Source organism: Drosophila miranda (genome assembly GCF_003369915.1).
Source record: "Drosophila miranda strain MSH22 chromosome Y unlocalized genomic scaffold, D.miranda_PacBio2.1 Contig_Y1_pilon, whole genome shotgun sequence".
In the NCBI taxonomy this organism is placed as follows: domain Eukaryota; kingdom Metazoa; phylum Arthropoda; class Insecta; order Diptera; family Drosophilidae; genus Drosophila; species Drosophila miranda.
In genome coordinates this window covers 22,303,232-22,325,209 of record NW_022881603.1, presented here as the reverse complement: position 1 = coordinate 22,325,209, position 21,978 = coordinate 22,303,232, and the positions used below count along the sequence as shown (strand labels likewise).

The 21,978-nt window shown below is 48.2% G+C and overlaps 1 protein-coding gene and 1 long non-coding RNA gene across 8 annotated transcripts in view; one reads left to right on the top strand and one right to left on the bottom strand.

Annotated features, from left to right (window-relative positions):
• Positions 1-3,888: 3,888 nt before the first annotated feature.
• The window catches only part of LOC117190671 (protein Shroom-like), an 86,372-nt gene continuing 68,282 nt past the window's right edge, over positions 3,889-21,978 (top strand). The window contains exons 1-5 of one of the 2 annotated variants that reach the window (XM_033395735.1): positions 3,889-4,142; positions 4,650-5,062; positions 5,649-6,411; positions 6,475-7,465; positions 7,546-7,742. In XM_033395735.1, coding sequence (XP_033251626.1) covers positions 3,964-4,142; positions 4,650-5,062; positions 5,649-6,411; positions 6,475-7,465; positions 7,546-7,742 — 2,543 coding nt within the window. In that variant the 5' untranslated portion in view covers positions 3,889-3,963. Of the gene's footprint in view, positions 4,143-4,649; positions 5,063-5,648; positions 6,412-6,474; positions 7,466-7,545; positions 7,743-11,536; positions 12,115-21,978 lie in introns of those variants that run through there. The other variant, XM_033395737.1, reaches the window with a different exon arrangement.
• On the bottom strand, positions 17,837-21,055 carry LOC117190676. Of its 6 annotated transcripts, none has more exons than XR_004473787.1 (3): positions 21,019-21,055; positions 17,935-18,285; positions 17,837-17,863 (listed from the first exon to the last, which is right to left on the bottom strand). It is a non-coding gene; the product is annotated as an uncharacterized LOC117190676 (long non-coding RNA). The 6 variants fall into 6 exon arrangements; XR_004473790.1 differs by lacking the exon at positions 21,019-21,055 and adding an exon at positions 20,788-20,935; XR_004473789.1 differs by lacking the exon at positions 21,019-21,055 and adding an exon at positions 19,773-19,808.

Sequence of the window (21,978 nt, the reverse complement as noted above, 5' to 3'; positions counted from 1 at the left end):
TCGGGTATAAAAATCAAAAGCCAAACGAGAAAAATGTACAAATTTTCCTCACGAAACGAATCACTGATGAGCCCAATGGAGGGGCCCCAATGGCCAAAACTGAAAGCCGATCATCAGATCAGACCTCGAGCGCGTTGCATTCTCGTTTGGGAATACCGCGCATCTGTGGGGGCGGCGGCTGTCAGTCTGTCTCTCAAGTGTATCTCTCCGTTGTCTCTCTCCCTCTATCTGTCTGGCTGTCTCTTATCACGCGCTCGGCACGAGAATGTGGCGTTCTTGGGTGGCATGAGCATGAGTCAGTGGCAACGTCATCGCCATCGCCATCTAATGAATGCCAGACGGCGGGGCCAAGCTAATGTTTGAACTGAGTTTTGCCATTCGTTTCGTTCGCTTGGGGGTATAAAATCTACAACTATTTCCAGCGAAACGATATATATCTTTTAACTTGCCCCAAAGGCTGACTTCTGGGGCAAAGTTTCTTCTGTTTCCACATACGAAAGAAAACGAGGGTGAACGTTGTGAGTTGTTGCGTACACCGCAACTCTACATTTATACCCGATACTTAGTCAGTATGGCTCTTCTCCGGCAGACGCCGCGAATATTAAACGACACGACAAAGAGTGCGTGCGAGAGAGACAGAAAATCAGTCTGAGCGTGACGTCGGGCGCTGCGTAGCCAGTGCAAATTGATTTGTTCTCTTTGGCTATAAAAATGATCTGATCTGATCCAGATTCAGCAACCTGATAGATATGATCATTATCTATGATTCTGCGTTTTTAGTTTTCTCGTATCTTCAAAATTGTGGATGCCACAAATTTTCGTCCTTTGGGGGACGGAAGGGGGTGAGGCGAAATTTTTAGATATACGTTTTATAGTGAGATCTAACAGGAGTGCGGATACCAAATTTGGTTACTCTAGCGTTAATAGTCTCTGAGATTTGTGAATATCCCCAGATTTTCGTCCTTTGCGGGGGCGGAAGGGGGTGTGGCGAAATTTTGAAACAAACTCGTCTCGGTCCGATATATTAGGAGTGTGGATACCAAATTTGGTTGCTCTAGCTTTTATAGTCTCTGAGATCTAGGCGCTAATGTTTTACTCTAAGCAAAGCCGCCTATGCTACGTGTGTGTTAGAGAGAGACAGGGCGAGAAAAAATGAAATTGTTTTCTTGATGCTGGCTCTAATAATAATACTATCCAATTCAGATTCTGCAGTCTAAAAGATATGGTCATTCTCTACGATTCTGCGTTTTTGGTTTTCTCATATCTTTAAAATTGTGGATGCCACAGATTTTTGTCCTTTGTGGGGGTGGAAATGGGCGGGGCGAAGTTTTGAAATATTTTTGTAGCAGTGACATATCACAGAAGTCTGGATCCAAAACATCGTTGCTCTAGCTCTTATAGTCTTTGAGCACTAGGCGCTAATAGGGACGGACAGACGGACGGACGGACAGACGGACAGACAGACATGGCTCAATCGACTCGGCTATTGATGCTGATCAAGAATATATATACTTTATGGGGTCGGAAACGATTCCTTCTGGACGTTACACACATCCACTTTTACCACAAATCTAATATACCCCAATACTCATTTTGAGTATCGGGTATAAAAAACTGTGCCCCGTGGGACAGTTGCTGATTTAAATTCCGTGTTAGAGAGACAAAATAATTGCGGCAATTTGTCGTAGAAGCCGGAAAAAAAAACCAAAATGAAATGAAATGAAGAAACTGCACGACGATCGACCCAACGAGTGAGTGAGTGAATCAATGAATAAATGACTCTTCTTGGAACCATGGAGAGTCTTTGGTTTTTGTTTCTGTGCCTTGAGTCTTGGGAACATTCGAAGGAGGAGAGTGGCAGCATAAATCATTAAAATTCTTTGTCGATGCGCCCCCGGGGCACCCAATGCTCGAGAACATTTCGGCTTCAGAACTAAGTAGTCGACCCAGAAAATGATATTCTATTGCATATATCTGACTCCGACAGTCTGTCTATTTGTCTGTCTGACTGACAGACTGACTGACTGACTGGCAACTGTCAGTCATATGATTCTTTCCATTATTCTGAGCATTATTATTATATATATTTATGATTTTCTGATTTATTTTCGCCTTTGTGGCGCCAAAGTCAAAGAGACAATCAACAGCAGCTGCTGCCCACGTACCTGGGCATTAAAATACAGAAATAAAATCAACGATAAAAAAAAAGATACAAAAATACAATCCCCAAACCCCCAATCTCAATGCAATCGAGAGACTTGAAGCCAAAAGTCTGTCAAGTGGCTTAGAGGCTTGGTCTTGCTCGTTTCGATATTTCTCTCGGTGTGTGTGTGTGTGTATTCGTACGAGTATTCATGAGTATTTACAATTCGATTTGGTTTATGAGACACACTCTCGTAAGCGCAAAAGCGCAAGCGCAGGCATCAAATTGTTAAGTATACGACGCGTGAGCTTTGTCTAGGGATGGCAAAAAAATTGAATGGATGAATGGATGTGTATGTAATGCTGGCACTCGAAGATGGGGCTACTGTGATCACTGAACCAGTCACCGTATTTCATATAAACATTTATGAATCCATAAATTAGTAGAGGAGATGGTCAGTATCCATTTATTTTATGGTACGAGTGAATATAAATGTTGTCCATCAATCAGCAATTATTGTTGTTTTTGAACCATCACGGATTTTGAAACGTCCCGCAAATTTCGAAAAAAAAAACAAAATACATGTGGCGTACATGACGCGTTGCTATTGGTTGTGCTGCCAAATCTATGAAGCCTGTCCACTGCTGATCTAAAGAGCATATATAGACGATAGCTAGACGATAGCTTTCCATTCAGAAATGATACAAATTGCAGAACAATTACCACAAGAACTGATGTTACTGGCATGATCTGAGTGGATTATATGATAATGTATATCGCAACATTCTGCAATATTTTTTCATTCATTAGTAATTAGTAGTAATTGTTGAACTTTTGATCGCAAATCTGTGATTGAATATGAATAAGTTAACTTTAGAATAGTTTTCCCTCCAGATTTCTACAAATTCTGATATTTTTTGCGATTTTTACCTTCGCCAATTCTCATTTATGGTATAAGTCTTTCCACCATACCAGGTAATACTTCCATTTGATCAATCTGTGATTTCTGATTGCTGTTTGCTTAAGATCTCCTCCCCCCAGTCACTGTGATTGTGATTACGCTCGCTATCTGTTACTGTGTCGAGTGAATATTATATGTTCGCAAGTTACCACTCCATTCACTGATTACTTGGATCACCGTATCACCGCATGAATCACTGCCTAGAGCCGTCGAGCCACTGCCATCCAGCCCTGTGTCCGTGTGCCCGTGTGCCCGTGTGCCTGTGCGCCTCTGTGTGCTGTGTGGCTCTGCTCGTAGCGTACGAGATCTATGACTCCATCCATCCATTCGTTCGATGCACACAGCATTACTTAATCCGGCTTATTATGGACGCTCCGATTCGCTGACGGTTTGCGAGTATCCGCCTCACCCCTTTCATCCACCCACGTGGACGGTTGCTACAACATCGCAAGCGGAGGTTTTCGGCTTTTCGGTTGCACTTCAAAATTTGTTTGCTCTCTGGCGGGAGATTGCCAATTGCATGGACCATCTGCGCGGGCCTGGACTGCAATAATTTTCACTTAATTATCTAATGAACACAGGGGGCAAAAGGGGGCAGAAGGGGCAGCAGGGGAAGCAGGGGACTCTAGTTATTGTTGATGTTTGTGGGGCTCCCGTAATTATGGCCGGGGATCATTTGCAAATGTGAGCTTTTCGGCCAGACCGATGGTCGATGGTCACATAACTAATGATTAAACCATTTTAATGTTTTCACTCTCCATTGTCTATCGTCTGATCTTTGCAGGACCACCAGCACCACCAGCACCAGCAGCAGCAGCACCACCACCATCTCCATCCCCAATAGCAGCAGCAGCAGCAGATGGATCAGTGCGGTTTGACCCAAGCGGGATTGGAGGAGTACAACATACGATCCTCCTCGCAGTACTACGACCAGACGGCATTCCATCACCAGAAGCAGGCCTCGTACGCACAATCCGAGGGCTATCACAGCTATGTCTCAAGCTCGGATTCCACATCGGCCACGCCATTCTTGGACAAGTGAGTTGTTGGAGGGGGCCCCCACGGGGGCAGAAGGAGGAGCTTCTCTGGGGCAGGGTAGTGCACTGCAAACACGTTTCCGAGCGGCGACAATTATGAATTTTATTCGTCTACTAAAAAAAGGCCATTAAAAATTCTTGGTAACGCCATAACACATGAAAGAGAGAGAAATAAAACCGAAAACGACGACCAGTGCTTAGGCTCTTGGCTTTCAAGGTCTTTCAGACGCGACTCAAGTGGCTCCGTCTCCGTCTGCGACTGAGGCCTGAACTTGCCCCAAAGTGTAGCTATGGAGCCGCGTCTCTCTCTATGGCTCTATCAACATGCTGAATTTGTGAAGGCTAGGCCAGAAACTCAAGTAATTACTTTGCGACCATGCGAAAAGCGAGAAACCAGAAACCAGAAACAGAAATTTCTGTAGCACGCAATGATTTGCCAAAATGCCAGACCCCACTCGAAAGCCCCAAAAACCCTTCCTTCATTCTTTCATTTCTTCCATTTTTGCAGATTACGTCAGGAGAGCGATCTGCTGTCGCGGCAGTCACATCACTGGTCTGAGAACGATCTCTCGTCGGTCTGCAGCAACTCGGTGGCACCCTCGCCCATACCGCTGATGGCACGCCAATGCAGCAGCAGCAGCAGCGGTGCCAGCAGCAATGGACCTGGCTCCCATCACTCCCACTCACATTCCCATTCCCATAGCCATTCCCATGGCAACTCCTCCTCTTCCGCCTCGAAAGCCAGCTCCAATAGCAACAGCAACAGCAAAAACATCATCGGCAGCAGCACCAGCAATGGGAACAGCAATAATAACAGCTCCGAGAGCACTTCATCCACGGAAACCCTGAAATGGTTGGGCTCCATGAGCGATATATCCGTGGCGAGTCATGCCACGGGCTACAGTGCCATTGCGGAATCGGGTAAGTGTCTCAAAGAAAGGGGAAAACAATCGAGAGAGAGAGAGCCATAGCCATATCCATGTAGAATATCGATTTTAGAATCGATCGAAGTTTAATATTGATCATTCGACAAGTATATGGAAATATTTATTGTTCATCAATTAACTATCGATTCCATGGGAAATTTACTTTCCTACAATTATGGATCGATTTCACTTAAATATCGATCAGCAACTGGAATTTCCAATGGAATTATCTTGCAAATACTTGAAAACATTTACTTTCGAAAAGAACACTAGCCAGAAAATAGGAATAGTATACCATTCTTGGTATGACAATCAATTGCAGAATTATCATAAAAAATATCATTAAACGCTGTAAATTTCGATCTTTATGGCGATCCCATAATAAGAGAAGGCTTCTTGGACAATTGCCGAAACTTTTGGGCGACTGGCAGCCGCAACCACAGCCACAGCCACAGCCCACTCACTCACATATACGACCTTGGCTCATTGTCTGTCGACCCACTTTTACTCCTGAGAAACACGCCCTAACCGAAAAACGGAAAACGACCAAACATTCTCCCTTTGTTCTTTATTTCCTGCAGTTTCCTCCTCGCAGCTGATTGTCCACAGCTCCCGGGTGCCGACCCCGAAGCGACACCACAGCGAGAGCGTGCTCTACCTGCACGACAGTGATCCCCCAACGACGACGGTGACGGCGACGACGATGACCTCCTCCTCCCCCACAGAGAGCTGCTCCTCGCAGCACGTCCTGCATGCCACACAGGCCTCTGAGGACGGTAGCAGCTGCAGCAGCAGCAGCAGCAGTTCGATGGCAATGCAACCGCTGCGCGTCCAGCATCGCCACAGTCCCAGCTATCCGCCCGTGCATACGTCCATGGCCCTGCACCACTTCCACCAGCAGCCCCGGATGAGCACACAAAGTTCCGTGCCCGGACTGGAGTCGCCCACGGATAAGCCTCGCTCGCTGATGGGCCAATCCCATTCCACAGGCGATCTCCAGCAGCAGCACCATCACCACCAGCACCACTTGGGGCGCGCCGGCCAGCAGCACAAGTCCAGCATTTCGATGACCATATCCAGCAGTGAGCCCCAATCCCAGAAACAGCCCCAGCCGCTGCTGCCGTCCAGTAAGGCTGGCAAGCAGCCGCTGATCAAGTCAGACGTCCTCAGCTGCAGTGCACCCAATGTGGGGGAGCAGTCGGCGGCCGGCGCCAACGACTCGTATCGCAGCAACCTTCGCCTGTTCCCGGTCAGCACATACACGGAGCCTGTCCACAGCAACACCTCGCAGTACGTGCAGCATCCCAAGCCGCAGTTCAGCTCCGGCCTGCACAAGTCCGCCAAGTGAGTAGATGTCAAGCAGATCCAGCGCTTGAAGCTAATCTCTCTCTCATTGTTTTCTTGCAGACTACCTGTGATAACGCCAGCGGGAGCGGCTGTCCAGCCCACCTGGCACTCGGTGGCCGAGAGAATCAACGACTTTGAGCGCAGCCAAATGATCGAACCGCCGAAATTTGCCTACCTGGAGCCCAGCAAGACCCATCGCCTGTCAAATCCCGCTTTGAAGGCCCTCCAGAAGAACACCGTGCAGTCGTACGTGGAGCGCCAGCAGCTGCAGCAGAAGGAGGAGCAGCAGCTGCTGCGCCCCACCTATCAGGCGCTGCATGTGGAGCGCAAGTCGCTGCCGAACAACATGAGTCCCATCATGATGGGATCCTCGTCGTCGAGTGGTTGCAGCTCGCCCACGCCACCACCGCCGCCCCCACGCTCCCGCTCGCTGCTGCCCACGCTGTTGCGCCGCTCCAGCTCTGCCTCGGACTATGCCGAGTTCCGGGAGCTGCATCAGTCGAAGGTGCCTCCTCCCAGCATACGGAACATCAGCAGTGCGGAGAAGCTCTCCTTCAACGACTGTGGCACGCCGCCGCCTCCGCCGCCACCTCGCGGACGCGTGGCCATGCCCGCGAGACGCACATCCTCGGCCACGGAATACGCTCCAATGCGGGACAAACTGCTCCTGAAACAGGCAGTGGCCCTGGCCCACCAGCAGCACCATCCGAAGCAGCACCGACAGGCCGCGTACCAGCCGCAGGCGCCCGAGCGTCCGCCCAAGCATCCGAATCTGCGTGTGCCCTCGCCCGATCTGCCACCGCCGCCTCTCGGGGCAGAGCTAGACACCAGCTACACCTTTGACGAGCCACTGCCACCGCCACCGCCGCCGGAAGTGCTCCAGCCACGCCCACCGCCATCGCCCAATCGGCGCAAAAGTTTCGCTGGGGCATCCACGCGCCGCTCGGCCTACCCGCCGCCACCAGCCACAGCCACAGTCGCAGTCGCAGCCCCAATAGTTCCAGCAGCCAAGGTTCCTCCTCTTGTGCCCAAGAAGCCAACGAGCTTGCAGGTGGGAGCTTGACACTCGACTACCGATTACTGAGTGCGACAATAGAATTGTAATTTCTGATTTCTGTTCTCTGATTGCAGCACAAACATCTCGCGAATGGATCCGCCAATCTGCCCACTAACAATCGCAAGCGTCCGCATCACACGCCACCGCAGCAGCCCATCCTCGAAAATGTTATTGTTGCGCCTCAGGTGCCGCCGCCACTGATGCCGCGTGCCCGGCCCTCGGCCAATGACATTGTCATCGCCAGCAATCCGGAGAGCCATCAGCAGAGGGGGTGAGTGCAAGAATCTCGTAGTCTAGTCTAAACAAGTCCAAGGACCGTTCGATCCATCAAGCGTTGAGCATTGAGTGGATCTCGGTTCAGTGGGCTAATCGTCTGGGTGCGCCCTCGCTCTCTTTGGGCCATTGTTCTTGACCTTATCGAATCCAATTAACTTTCAATGGAGTGCGTGGCCCGGTAGCCAAGCCGCTCAAGCTCTCGTGGCTCAATGATCTGGTGATCTAATGAGCTGCTTCCTTTGAGGCAGAGCAGAGCCAGGACTGTGGCCTGTGGGGCCGTCAATCAGCTGTCGTCTAATGCTTAATTGGATTATGAAACACACAGACCAGGCCATACCGATCACTGAGCAGAGACTTTCGCTTTCGACCCACTAAGCCCGACTTGGATCCAATTGCCAATCGCCAAAACGCTAAACGCCAATTGAGAGCTGCCGCCACCTGAACGGTGGCCCCGCAGAAATGTGTCAACTGTGGCAACAATTTATGCTTTTGCTCCTTTGGCGTGTGGGCAGCAGCAGCACCGTGCACCAGTCCACACCAGTCCACACTCCCGCCCAGTTGTGGAGTTCTTTGTTCTGATTGTGGCGGTAAAAGCCAATCAAATTGAATATCGAAATGTATCTGGGTAGGCGGGACAAAAGGTCCATCTTTTGGCCACTGACATTGATAGATGAACGCCGTGCGGTTCATTAGCGCATGGAGCGCATAGCGCATAGTTTTTGCAGTCACTGTTTGGGCATCGCACCCAATTTCGACCATTAGATAACTCAGAGCCACACATTCGGGGTTTCAGGTTGTGGCACGATCGGTGGATCAATATATCCGTAGGTATATATTTGTGTGGTTTCAATTCTCTATAAATCCACACTGTGTCCCAGTGCTCCCCCCTGTCCGTGTTCAATAATTTCTATGGCCTGTCATGTTTTTCGGTGGGTTTGTTATTTGTTTTTTTCCTGTATGTCGTTTTTGTTTAGATTTCATTTTGGTGGCTTTGCTTGACACCGGAGGAGACCTTTGCGGCACGATTTTTTGCAGCGGCAGCAGCAGCAGCAGCATCCAGTTATCCAGTATCCGGCATTCAGCACGAGACAAATATTGACACAACTTGTGGCAAAGTTTTCAACTTCGGCTGGCTGGCTGGCTGGCAATGGCTTGTAAATGGGCTTGTCGTTGGTGGAGAGGAGAGCTTCGCTCCGTACCATAGTCCAGAGTCCAGAGTGGGTTCAAATGCCGTTCACCGAACGAAGGAACGTGCCTAATTTGCATTTTGAAAGTTTTCGCGTGCTGAAAATAGAGCAAAGGGCAGCCAGCGCTTGCATTTCGTCGAACCGAACAGAGATCACCTGCACCGCATGTAGACTCTGTCCGCCAAAAGCTGACTTCAATTAGAGCAACACTCCAACTCCAATTCCAACTCCGAGGAGAACCGGAAAAACCCCCCCGTCCGCTAGAGAGGTGTGCCATGTGACATGTGTTCTCTTGACAGGGACTCTAATTATCGCCTCGCGCAGCCGTCGCACAGCCCCCAAATCGCAGTAAAGTGCAGGCATTTTGTGGAATTAATTCTCTTTTGGCAATTTGGCAACACTCTCGAGTGCTCGAGTGCTCGATTGCTTGATCTGCGGGCTGTATTATTTTCAAATTAACTGGCGACCACAGACCACGCGTCGTATGCGCACTATAAATCACTCATTCGCCATTTTTCCCCAGCCATGAGCCCAGCACGAAAGGAACAACAGACAGGTACATACTCGTATAATGAAACGAGGCGGAACGTTGTGAGTTGCTGCGGAGACCGCAACTCTACATTTATACCCGATACTTAGTCAGTATGGCTCTCCTCCGGCAGACGCCGCTAATATTGAACGACACGACAAAGATTGCGTGCGAGAGGGACAGAAAATCAGTCTGAGCGTGACGTCGGGCGCTGCGTAGCCAGTGCAAATTGGTTTGTTCGCTTTGGCTATAAAAATGATCTGATCTGATCCAGATTCAGCAACCTGATAGATATGATCATTATCTATGATTCTGCGTTTTTAGTTTTCTCGTATCTTCAAAATTGTGGATGTCACAAATATTCGTCCTTTGGTGGACGGAGGCGAGGTGGGGTGAGGCGAAATTTTGAGATATACGTTTTATAGTGAGATCTAACAGGAGTGCGGATACCAAATTTGGTTACTCTAGCGTTAATAGTCTCTGAGATTTGTGAATATCCCCAGATTTTCGTCCTTTGCGGGGACGGAAGGGGGTGTGGCGAAATTTTGAAAAAAACTCGTCTCGGTCCGATATCTTAGGAGTGTGGATACCAAATTTGGTTGCTCTAGCTTTTATAGTCTCTGAGATCTAGGCGCTAATGTTTTACTCTAAGCAGTGTTAAAGAGAGACATGGTGAGAAAAAATGAAATTGTTTTCTCGATGCTGGCTATAATAATAATACGATCCAATTCAGATTCTGCAGTCTAAAAGATATGGTCATTCTATACGAATCTGCGTTTTTGGTTTTATCGTATCTTTAAAAATGTGGATGCCACAGATTTTCGTCCTTTGTGGGGGCGGAAGTGGGCGGAGCGAAGTTTTGAAATATTTTTGTAGCAGTGACATATCACAAAGTCTGGGTCCGAAACATCGTTGCTCTAGCTCTTATAGTCTTTGAGCACTAGGCGCTGAAGGGGACGGACAGACGGACGGACGGACAGACGGACAGACAGACAGGGCTCAATCGACTCGGCTATTGATGGGGACGTTACACACATCCACTTTCACCACAAATCTAATATACCCCAATACTCATTTTGAGTATCGGGTATAAAAACAAAAATTTATAGGAAATCTTGTATTTTTCTACATGACATTTACATTTAAACTACATGGCTCCTCGGCGACCCGTCACCGACGTAATAGACGCAAGTTTTTCCACCACTTGTCCCATTGACTTTACTTCCGTCATGCTATGACAAATTTGACAAACGTGTTTCCAAACAATTCGAGTTGCAGTGCAGATCAATCCGATCAATATATTTTTATTGGGCCAAAGAAAAATAGCAATTTTACACGATTTTTACATTCATTCTACGTGGTGAGGTGTGAAAACTGTAGCATACTTTTGCGCTGTACAGAAATGAATAGGGTAAACGAAAGAGAAAACATCAGTAGCTCTCTCTTTAAAATAAAGAGTATTCTCCTAAGAGAGAGAGAGAGAGCCCGCACTTGTCCGATAGACTATTAAAGTTGTAGATGTTAATCTCTAGCAAATATGCAATAAATGGCAAGAATCTGCCTAATTCTATGGGCCATAAATAACCTGGGACTATTAAAGAGGCCAAGAACCCAAAGGTGAATTCCACTTTTATTCTTTTAGGAGAATTCCTAGCCAGTGACTAGCGTTTGTTGTCCATTTATGAGCCGTCTCTTCGCTGCTGGCGACACTCTTGGCCCGCTCTCTTCGACTCCGCAGAGTTGAACCGGCTCCAGTTGACTATTTTTGTACCCGATACTGATATCACGAAATTGTGTGCCATCCAGAATTTTGAAGATACGAGAAAATGTTAAACACAGGTTTATTAAGACTGATCTTGTATACCAGATTTTCAAAAATGATTACAATCGGTGCATTATTATATGCAGAATGAATAAAAATAAGTTTCTCCCGCTTCGCGCTTGCGCTCTCACCGCCGACACGAGTACACTGAGGCGAGACTGAGAGACTCTTACTCTTAAAAATAATAAAATACGTTTCGACTGGTTTTGGTCTTTTGCCTGTGGCCATCAGTGCGCTGGCGATGCTTCAACTTCAAACGATTGGCAACCGTGGACGCGTTCGGACGTACGAATGGTGCTGACAGGCGATGCGCGTGTGAATCCCCAACGAAAATAAATCAATTGCATTCGATATTTGGGCAATTAAAAATGCCAAACTCTCGTGACACTTGCATACGTGTGTATCGACTGCATAAGACACGTTAACTTCCTGCTAACCAAAAATAAAAACACAAAATACAAAACACAAAATACAAGCCCGCGAAACGAAAGCGAAAAAGTGCCGAGTGCCAGCGCCAGCGCCAGTGCCGAGCGACAAGGAAGTTCATTCGCCGCGCGGGTTCAAATGTTAGGCCAGCCGACAGACGAGCGGGGGCCAACAAACCAAAAGTTGCATACAATTTGCACAAATAACTGACAAACAAAAGGAAGAAAGATATCACGCAAAGTTTTACCTTATTTTGTTGTCACTTGTGCGCCAGTGTATCTGTGTGAATCCGGCATCGACATCGGCATCGGCATCTCTATCTTCATCTCATATTGGATTTCACAATATTGGATATCGTCCATCACATGAAAATGGTGTTCGGCGGCAAATTTCGAATCAGAAGGTAAACATCATTGGCCCCCCCAACTCAATTGCTTGCTTGGATGTTCAGTTATTTTCGCATGATCTCAGAGCTGATAAGGAGGGGGTCGGCCTATTGCCGGACCACTGATTAGTCAGCCGCACTTGGGGCCTTCTGTGAACTTCATTAGTTGGCAAATGAAACGGAGAACATGACTCCCAGATACACTAGGAATAAGTAATCGCAGCTGTTTGTTTTCCAGCCAATTTTTAAGACAGGAAACTTCCCTTTGTTGGGATTATACGAGTATACTATATAGAGAGAGATATTATCTACGTATTTAACAAAAATCATTGCAATCGAGTAATTATTAAAACCACAAGTGACAAAAACTAGTTTCTATATAGTATTTGGTCCCCATTAGCGGGTATATTTTAGTCGGAATGTGGCCAATAGCGTTACGTTCTTTCTGGTTTAGAGTAGTTTGTTTTTTCCCAAGATCTCTCGTACGAGTGCGAGTATGCTCTGTATGTAAGTCGTTTGTAAGCTGCATTGCTGTCTCGATTGGATCAGTCTGCTGCTGCTGCTGGCGTTGTACTAGTTTGTGGCGATGTCGGCGGCGGCTAACTTCAGTGGAACCATATTTAGCATGCTCAATGCCTTGCATGTCCGCTAATGACGACAGTTGCTGCTGCTGCATCTGCCGACTGGCTGGATCTCTGACTCCATTTTTAACAACTGTGGCCTAACCTTACTACCACTCGCATAGCGGAGCTGATAAATTTTCACAGCTGTTGCTGTTGCTGTTTCTGTTGCCCTCTCCACCATTAACCATCCACCATTTACCATCCTCGTGCTCTCTTTCAATCTTTCTCCGTCTCTCTTTCTTTATCTATTACTGCCATTCCCTTTGGAAGCCACGTAGGCCGCAGGTGCCAAACTGAAGCACGTTTCCTGCTGCTGCCCCGCTTACCTGCCGCTTCGGCATGGCAAATTGTCTTCGCATTCGGTCTGCATATGCGTCTGTATCTGTATCTTTTTATACCCGATACTCAAAATGAGTATTGGGGTATGTTAGATTTGTGGTAAAAGTGGATGTGTGTAACGTCCAGAAGGAATCGTTTCCGACCCCATAAAGTATATATATTCTTGATCAGCATCAATAGCCGAGTCGATTGAGCCATGTCTGTCTGTCCGTCTGTCCGTCCGTCCGTCTGTCCGTCTGTCCGTCCCCTTCAGCGCCTAGTGCTCAAAGACTATAAAAGCTAGAGCAACGATGTTTTGTATCCAGACTTCTGTGATATGACACTGCTACAAAAATATTTCAAAACTTCGCCCCGCCCACTTCCGCCCCCACAAAGGACGAAAATCTGTGGCATCCACATTTTTAAAGATCCGATAAAACCAAAAACGCAGAATCGTAGAGGATGACTATATGTTTTAGAATGTAAGATCTCAACCAGATCGTATAATTATTATAGCCAGAATCAAGAAAACAATTTCATTCTTCCTCGCTCTGTCTCTCTCTAACACACAGGTTTCATGGTCGGTTTTGCCAATTGCAAAATATGAGTTCAAGGATCTCAGAACCTATAAGAGCCAGAGCAACCAAATTTGGTATCCACACTCCTGTGATATCGGACCTTGACCGTTTCGTGTCCAAATTTCGCCACACCCCCTTCCGCCCCCGCAAAGGACGAAAATCTGGGGATATTCAAAAATCTCAGAGACTATTAAGACTAGAGTAACCAAATTTGGTATCCGCACTTCTGTTAGATCTTACTATAAAACGTGTATCTCAAAATTTCGCCCCACCCCCTTCCGCCCACACAAAGGACGAAAATCTGTTGCATCCACAATATTGCACATTCGAGAAAACTAAAAACGCAGAATCATAGATAACGACCATATCTATCAGATTGCTGAATCTGGACCAGATCAGATAATTTGTATAGCCAAAAGGAACAAATCAATTTGCACTGGCTACGCAGCGCCCGACGTCACGCTCAGACTGTTTTCTGTCTCTCTCGCACGCACTCTTTGTCGTGTCGTTTAATATTAGCAGCGTCAGATACCAATGACCCGTGCCATTGGCATGCACGATTCCTTGCTCTAGTCAAGTCATACGTACTAAAACCACCCCACACACATACACACCTCTTCCCCCGCGGGATCACCGTGAGGTATTGCTTCGCGGGGAGGGGGGGCCTATTCTAGGCCGCTACATGCCGCTCTTTCTCGCATCGTCTCAGGTCATCCTGGATGCGCTTGATGAGACGGTACACGTATATATAGTTATCCTCCGATGCTGTCATAAAGCTAACCAGCAATTCTGCTGGGGGATATTCTCCGTCCATGCTGCGTATCTCTTACAGCCGTAGAGGGCATGCTCCGGGTCTTCGATTGCGGTTGGGCACGTAGGGCAGTATGGGCTGGTATCGTGTTTATAGGTAGCTACGATAGCCCCCATGCGCGGTTAGGAATTGCGTTATGTGGTAGTCCGCGTTGCCTCTGCTCCTTCCGATCCACTCCTTCGCGCTACTGATCAATTTATGCGTCCACCTCCCTTTGACGCTCTGATTCCACAGTTCCTGCCATGTTTCGATGGAGGCCTGTCGCGCTGTATTGCGGATGGCCGCCGTGCCGCCTATGGTTCCCTGCGCCGTACTCTTTTCGTACACTATTTTCATCTCCCTGGCCAGTATGTCCACGGGTATCATATCCGCTAGGACTAGTGCTGCGTCCTCGGACACAGTCCTGTAAGCCGAGATGACCCTCAGCGCGGCTAGCCTGTATGGAGCAGCTAACTTCCTTCGCAGGCTTTGGTTGTTTATGACCGCTGCCGCCCAGATTGGCGCTGCGTGGAGAAGGATGGAGGACACTACGCTTGCCATCAGTCTTCGGCATCCAGTCTTTGGTCCACCAACATTTGGAAGCATGCGGGAGAGAGCTCCTTGCATCCTCGCTGCCTTCTGGCTAGCATACTCCACATGCGAGCGGAAGGTTAGGCGGTTGTCCAACATCACTCCCAAATACTTGATGGAGTCTTGCGATTTTATCAAGTCTGCTCCTACTCGCACTGTGGCGTACTCCGTCTTCTTCCTGCTCGTGATGAGGACTGCTTCCGTCTTGTGGCCAGCCAGATCCAGACCGGCTTCCCGCATCCATCCCGAAATTAGATCAATAGCTGTATTGGCTACCAATTCGACTTTCTGGACCTCCTTAGCTACAACGTCTAGGGCCAGGTCGTCAGCGAAACCGATTAGCTGGCAACCTGGGGGTAGCTGCAGTCTGAGCACGCTGTCGTACATGAGGTTCCACAGGAGCGGTTCCCCAAGACTGATCCTTGCGGGACTCCTGCCGTAACCTCGTACGCTATCTCTCCTTGGTCCGTCTCGTAGCCCAGCACCCTGTCCGAGAAGTAACTGGAGATCATCCTCAGAAGGTATACCGGTACCCCGATTCGGTACAACGCCGTCTCGATCCTTGACCAGTTGGCCGAGTTGAAAGCGTTTCGGATGTCCAGCGTCACGATGGCACAGTACTCCTTGGTGCCCCACCTCCATCTTGTTCCTTCTATGACCTTCGCTGCGATGCTAGCTACCGCCATGATGGCGTCCACGGTCGAGCGGGATTTCCGGAATCCATATTGCGCCTCTGAGAGTGCTTCTGTTTCCTCCACGAACTCTAGAAGCCTGTTGTACAGCACTCTTTCAAGCAGCTTGCCCACCGTGTGTTCCAGTCCCACCTGAACGATAGGTGGCCAGGGCTGAGGGCGACGCGCCATCTAGCGGAAGTCCAGGGAGGCTCGATGGTGTATTGGGACATCGGGGGGAGCTGGAGCCGTTACTGGGGATATAAGGAAGAGAATAGGATTAGTTATATGTATTAGTAAGGGAAAAAGGGATAAATAGGAGTGAAAATATTAGAAAACGTGGATTGGATTATGGAAATCGTGGAGCGTGGACGGAGTAACGTCGAAATTTGAAATTTTGTGCTTAAAACAGAAAGTTTGAAGTGAGTACAGAAAAGGCGGGCGATAAAATAGGTTGTAATGCAGAAAATTTTACTAACAGCCGGCAAGGAATATAGCCACCAGAACCGGGCCAGAAGGTTTCCTGGAGAGGGACACTGGAGTTCGAGAAAGTCGACTGCAGAGAAGAAGACTGCCAAACGGAACCTGAGTGAGTTCGTTCCAGTTGCACGTGTGTGAGCCAAGTAGCGCGGGACGTGTGAAGGGGGAGGGTGAAAGAGGACGATTTAGCTGCCAGGGCGATTCTAGCCACACCGCACGATCGTTGCATCGCCTTCCAGTGCGTGCCACACGTTTGGTCTCATTCACCAAGTAAAAACCCCGAAACCCTATTCACACACACACACACGCACACGTATACACGGACCTATATAAATTTAGGGCTGACCGGCCGCGGCCAGCGATCGCCCACGTCGTTTGAACTTAAAGAAAAAAAACATAATCCGCACTCCAAACACCGTTCCACATTAAATGTTATTTTGTTCCGTGTGTTGTCCTTTATTTAGTAATTAGTATTAGCTTAAACCGTTTAACGTAAAATCTTGGCCATTGAAAAAAAATATGTAAAAACACCAACACCTTTCACGAACCTAAATCTGCGATCAGCTGTTCAGTGCCAGAAGATTAACCCTTAATGGGTGACGCGGGGGTCCCATCAGTCCACCGTATTTGGTCGAGCGATTTGTGGAAAAATATTGTTTATTGTTTAAGTCCCGGGGATCCTTAACAAGAGCTCTTGGTAGGTTAAGTCTCCGTAGGGGCCCGAGTTAAATTAACTCCCGTAAAACTGGATCCACTCATCTACACATATTCCATTACGTATGGGTGAGGGTATCCCTGTTGGTTGAACGAAATTTCAGCAGTTATTTCCTTGTTTGCCTTTGTGTCGAACGTTTTGGTGTTTCTTAGTGGTTAGTGATAATTTTGAGTATAGCTATTTATTAATGAGAAAAATGAAATTGTCAATTTACGATTATTAAAGCTTGGATATATATTGAAGCATGATGCATTAAATTTAAAATAGAGGGAGGACGCGTGGCGTAGCCATGGATTAGGCCAGCCGTTACCGTTCCAGCAGAGGGTGGCCAAAATGAACGTTGTGTTTGGTCACAGGTAGGGCGGGCGCGCGAAGTGATAACACCCAAGCTTCACCCACTTGATAGCCGTCTGTTTATGATTTTCTTTGTTGTTGTTAGGTTGTTGTTAGTTTTGATGTCCCGAGAAGTAGTATGTCTCCTTTTTTGTCTACATTTGTCGGGCAAGGGGAACTACCCAGCCCTGGGGTCGACAGCTAGCCGGCATTGCCCTCTGGGAAACAAGCCAAGTGTAACAAATGGCGCCCAAACTTATTTTCGAATTCGCATGCATCTGGACTGACGCAGGTTCGGGTGGTATTACAACAAATGTCACTCGGGCTGGTAAAGGCAGATGCGGGGAATGAAAAAAAAAAAAAAATGTTGTGGGGAAGACGACAGCTCGCGAAGGGCAGTTTAGCTGTCCCGGCAGAAGTCGCTGCTGCAGGCTTAAGGTGAGCGTAAAGCTGGTCCTTAATGGCGCGGGGTGATTGATGCTAGGGATGGATAGACGGAGGCAGTTAACGGATATATAAAATATGTGATAGGGACTTACGAATTACAGTTGAACATTTTGTCGCTATTCGATGTCGCAAGTGAACGTAAGTCACTGCCGTTCAACAAAAAAATGGACAGGGAGTTTGCGACGGACACATTGCCTGGTGGACTGTGATATCGAATAAATCTGTGATGGAATGTGATATTGGAATAAGTTAGAGTAAGTCATGTAGGTAAATGTTCATTGTAGTTTCGCACCTGTTTGTTTAAAACAAAGCCGCTTTCGTGTTTTTGAACCTGTTGTCTGTCTGCCGAGAGGTGGTGAGGAGTAGGTGGCCCGGGAGTCGTAAAGACAACGCGCGATGCATCTGTTGTCATGGCAGATCGGTATGATGGATGACAGGAACAAATTTCAAGCAAAGTGAGCTCATGCACCGTGAAGCTTCTCGTTTATCGGCCATCGCTTAGAGCGATGACTAGAGTAGATGACAGGCAACACAAAGGTGGTGTTCGTAATTGTAGGATATCCGTAGGGCGACTGTCAAGTGGAGCGCAGAAACTGGAGCGGTTGCTGGTCCCGGCTAGTCACGTGTCCCCCTCTTAATGAATCTTGTAAGAAAAAGAAGAACTGTTAGGAATTTTTGTTGTTAGGTTTTGTGTTGTGTTGAATGTGTTTGAAGTTTGAGTGTCTTAGGTGTCGATCGAATATACATGTATGTTATTATTTATTTATTCAAATATTTAATTGCATATATCTCGTTAACGGCGCTAGTTGGCGCAATATTTATATCGGTATTTATTTATTTATTTATCGGAGTATTTATTGGTCCGAAGCGTGATGTTATTTATTCTTACTAGTTATTTCTTTGGGTATTTATTTCTTTATTTATATATATTATCTTAGTTTAGGAGTTTCCCTTTTTTTTTGTAATATTGGTGTTGCTCGGTGCAGATGCCACAAGAAGGGGGTAGTCGACAGTATCATACGCGATCACGCGTAAACAAAACAGTGGACCAGATAGGAGAAGTGTCAGGGGCGATGTTTGATCTAGATCGGGAGGAACTTGGAGCTGTGGGTGGGTTGCCAAGAACACCGGTCCAGGCCAGGTCAGAAGAATGGCCAATGTCCGATCCTACACCCACGCTTGCTTCCGAACTGGCATCAGCAGTCAACGTATCGTTGGCTCAGGCTCATGCGACACACAGGGCAGCGAACACTGACTCGATTAGTCGGGTGTTGCAGGAGGAGTTGCGTAAGGGGTTTATCGAGATGATGCACCAACTCAACGAGGTACTCCAGCCGGTTAGACAGCTGCAGCAGCAGAAGGAACCGCAGCGGGAGGAGGTTCACCACGAGCAGGAGTATCGAGGAGCAATCCCGAAAAGGAAGCCGTCTAGCACGACTGATGCGCCGATTCCGCCACCAAAACCATTTTTGGCTCGCTCGGGGCGAGGTGGTATTGGTCCGGAACCGTCTTCAGGAGTAGGACCGACCACATCCAGTGAGCAGCAACCCCCTTGGGCATCAAGCGCGAAATTGGCGAAACCCGATAGCACTCAGACACTCGGGTCAGGGTCGTGGCGAGGGTAGGAGAGCTGGTGGGATTCCTCGAGAAGATCCGCATCCAAATCCCCGGGTTATAGACCTTGGCCACGGTGGGGCCGAGTCGAAAAATGGGACGTGACGTTCGACGGAGACAGCAACAAAATGACAGTCGAGGATTTTGTGTTCCGAATTGAATTCCTACAAGCCCAATGCCGCTGTCCGTGGGATGAAGTTCTAAAGGGATTTCATCACCTGGTTACAGGAAACGCGCGGGAATGGTACTGGCCGTACATCCGTGATCATGGCGGTGGTGTTTGGCAGGAACTAAGGGGCGACTTAATTGCTCGTTTCCGAGGCACGGCGTCCGAGTTCGACCGCATGAGAGAACTGCGAGAAAGAATGCAGCGGTCAAACGAGAGTGTGGAAGACTTTTTCCATGTCATGAGAAAGCTCGCGTCGAGGTTGGAGATGCCACCACCTGAAAAGGAGATGGTAAAAATCGTCAAAAAGGCACTCACAGATGAGATAGCGAGTTTCGTCTACGGCTTACGGGTTTATTCCTTAGACCAACTGCGGGATGAGTGCGTGGAAATAGAGGCACATCTGAAGAGGAAGGCTCGATCTTCGTGGCGAGGAGCACCCAAAGCCACAAACTATGGTCGCGGGCCGAATGCGAACGTCAGCGAGGTCGCGCAGGATCGGTCGATTGGCGATGAAGAGGCAGAGGTCATTGAGGAAGCGCAAGTGACACAGCGTGTTCCACAGAAGTTGATTTGCTGGAACTGCGGGCAGACCGATCATGGCTTTAGGGACTGTATGGCATCGGAGAGGCGAATTTTCTGCTACCGGTGTGGAAAGCCCGATGCATATTGTCCAACCTGTCCGAATTGCGCGGGAAACGTGAAGAGGGGTGCGATCCAAGCAGGCGAATCCCGCTCACAGAAGGGGCCTGCGCAGAGAAAGTAGAAGAAAATAAAAATGAATTAGATAGACGTAAATTGCATGCTAGGTTAAGGAACTTATCATATGAAGAGCGCTTAAGAAATTATTTAGAAACCAGAAATATAATATTTTCTGAACTACGAGTGGATGGTATGCGAGCACTGTCGGTGCGGGTGAGAAAGGCGAGATCCCGTTTTAAGCAAAGGCGAGCTATGAGGAGGCAGGTGATTGCTTCAGTAAAGCGTTGGTGCAAGAAAGACCCGAGAGTTTTCGCAGAAATCTCTATAATGGGCGAGTCCGTGCGAGGCCTGTTAGATTCAGGCGCTACACACAGCATGCTAGGGTGTAATGGTCAGGAATTCCTGGAGAAGCTGGGCGTGGAGGCTCGTCGATTCTCATTGGCTCCTGAGGTGATGGGAGAAGGTCCAGTAGGGGCATCTCACAGATTAGTGGAAGAAGTGCTGGCTGATCAAGTCGCTCACTATGTGGAAGGCCCGGAGAAGGAGATAGTGCAGGAAGAATGGGAGTTGTCAGAAGAGCAAAAGGCAGCCTTGGATTAGGTGAAGGCAGTGTTTCTGACTTTCGAAGCCGTAGGCCTGGGGAGGACGTCGAGAGAGACTCACAAAATTCAGTTGGTGGAGAAGGCCGAGCCTGTGAAGGATCGACATTACCCGCTGTCGCCAGCGATGCAGGAAGTGGTGTGTGGTGAGGTGGACAAAATGTTGGCTTTGGGAGTCATCGAGTACAGTGATAGTCCGTGGAGCAACCGTACCACCGTGGTGCGAAGGCCGGGCAAAAATCGTTTCTGCCTCGATGCCCGAAAGCTCAACAAAGTAACCATCAAGGACGCTTACCCACTTCCTAGCATCGAGGGGATTTTGTCGCGTCTCGATCAGACGATATATATCTCCAGCGTCGACTTAAAATTCGCTTTTTGGCAAATCGAGCTGGACGAGCAGAGTCGACCATATACGGCGTTCACGGTGCCGGGACGGCCTCTGTACCAGTTCCGTATGATGCCATTTGGCCTCTGCAACGCCGCACAACGCCTATGTAGACTGGTCGATAAGGTGATTCCGGTTGAGATGCGGTCAAACGTCTATGCGTATCTCGACGACTTGCTGATTATAGCTGAGGACTTCCAAACGCACGTGAAGATTCTGCGACAGGTTGCCGAGCGTCTACGAGAAGCAAATTTAACGATAGGGCTGAGCAAATCTCATTTTTGCTATAAAAACATGAAATACCTGGGATTTATAGTGGGAGGAGGAGCGCTGAAGATGGATCCGGATCGTGTGTCGGCCATTTTGCGCATTCCCGAGCCGCGATCTGTTCGAGAATTGCGTAGTTTCCTGGGAACTGCGGGCTGGTACCGGCGCTTTATGAAAAACTATGCTGAGATGGCCGGTCCGCTCACAGACGCCCTGAAAAAGTCGGGAAATGGAAAGTTTAAATTGACGGAGGAGGCAAAACGAGCCATGGGGGAGCTAAAAGCTGCACTCACCTCGGCACAAGTCCTGGTACACGCGGATTTCAAGCGGCACTTCTACATTCAGTGCGACGCCTCACATTATGGAGTAGGAGCCGTACTCTTCCAAAGGGATGACGAGCAGAACGAGAGGCCCATAGCGTTTTTCTCTGCCAAACTGAATTGCCACCAAAAAAACTACTCGGTGACAGAGAAAGAGTGTCTGGCAGCCCTCATGGCGATCCTTAAGTTCCGTCCGTACGTAGAGCTTATGCCGTTTACAGTCATAACTGACCACGCCAGTCTCAAATGGCTCATGACCATGAAGAACCTGGATGGTCGCTTA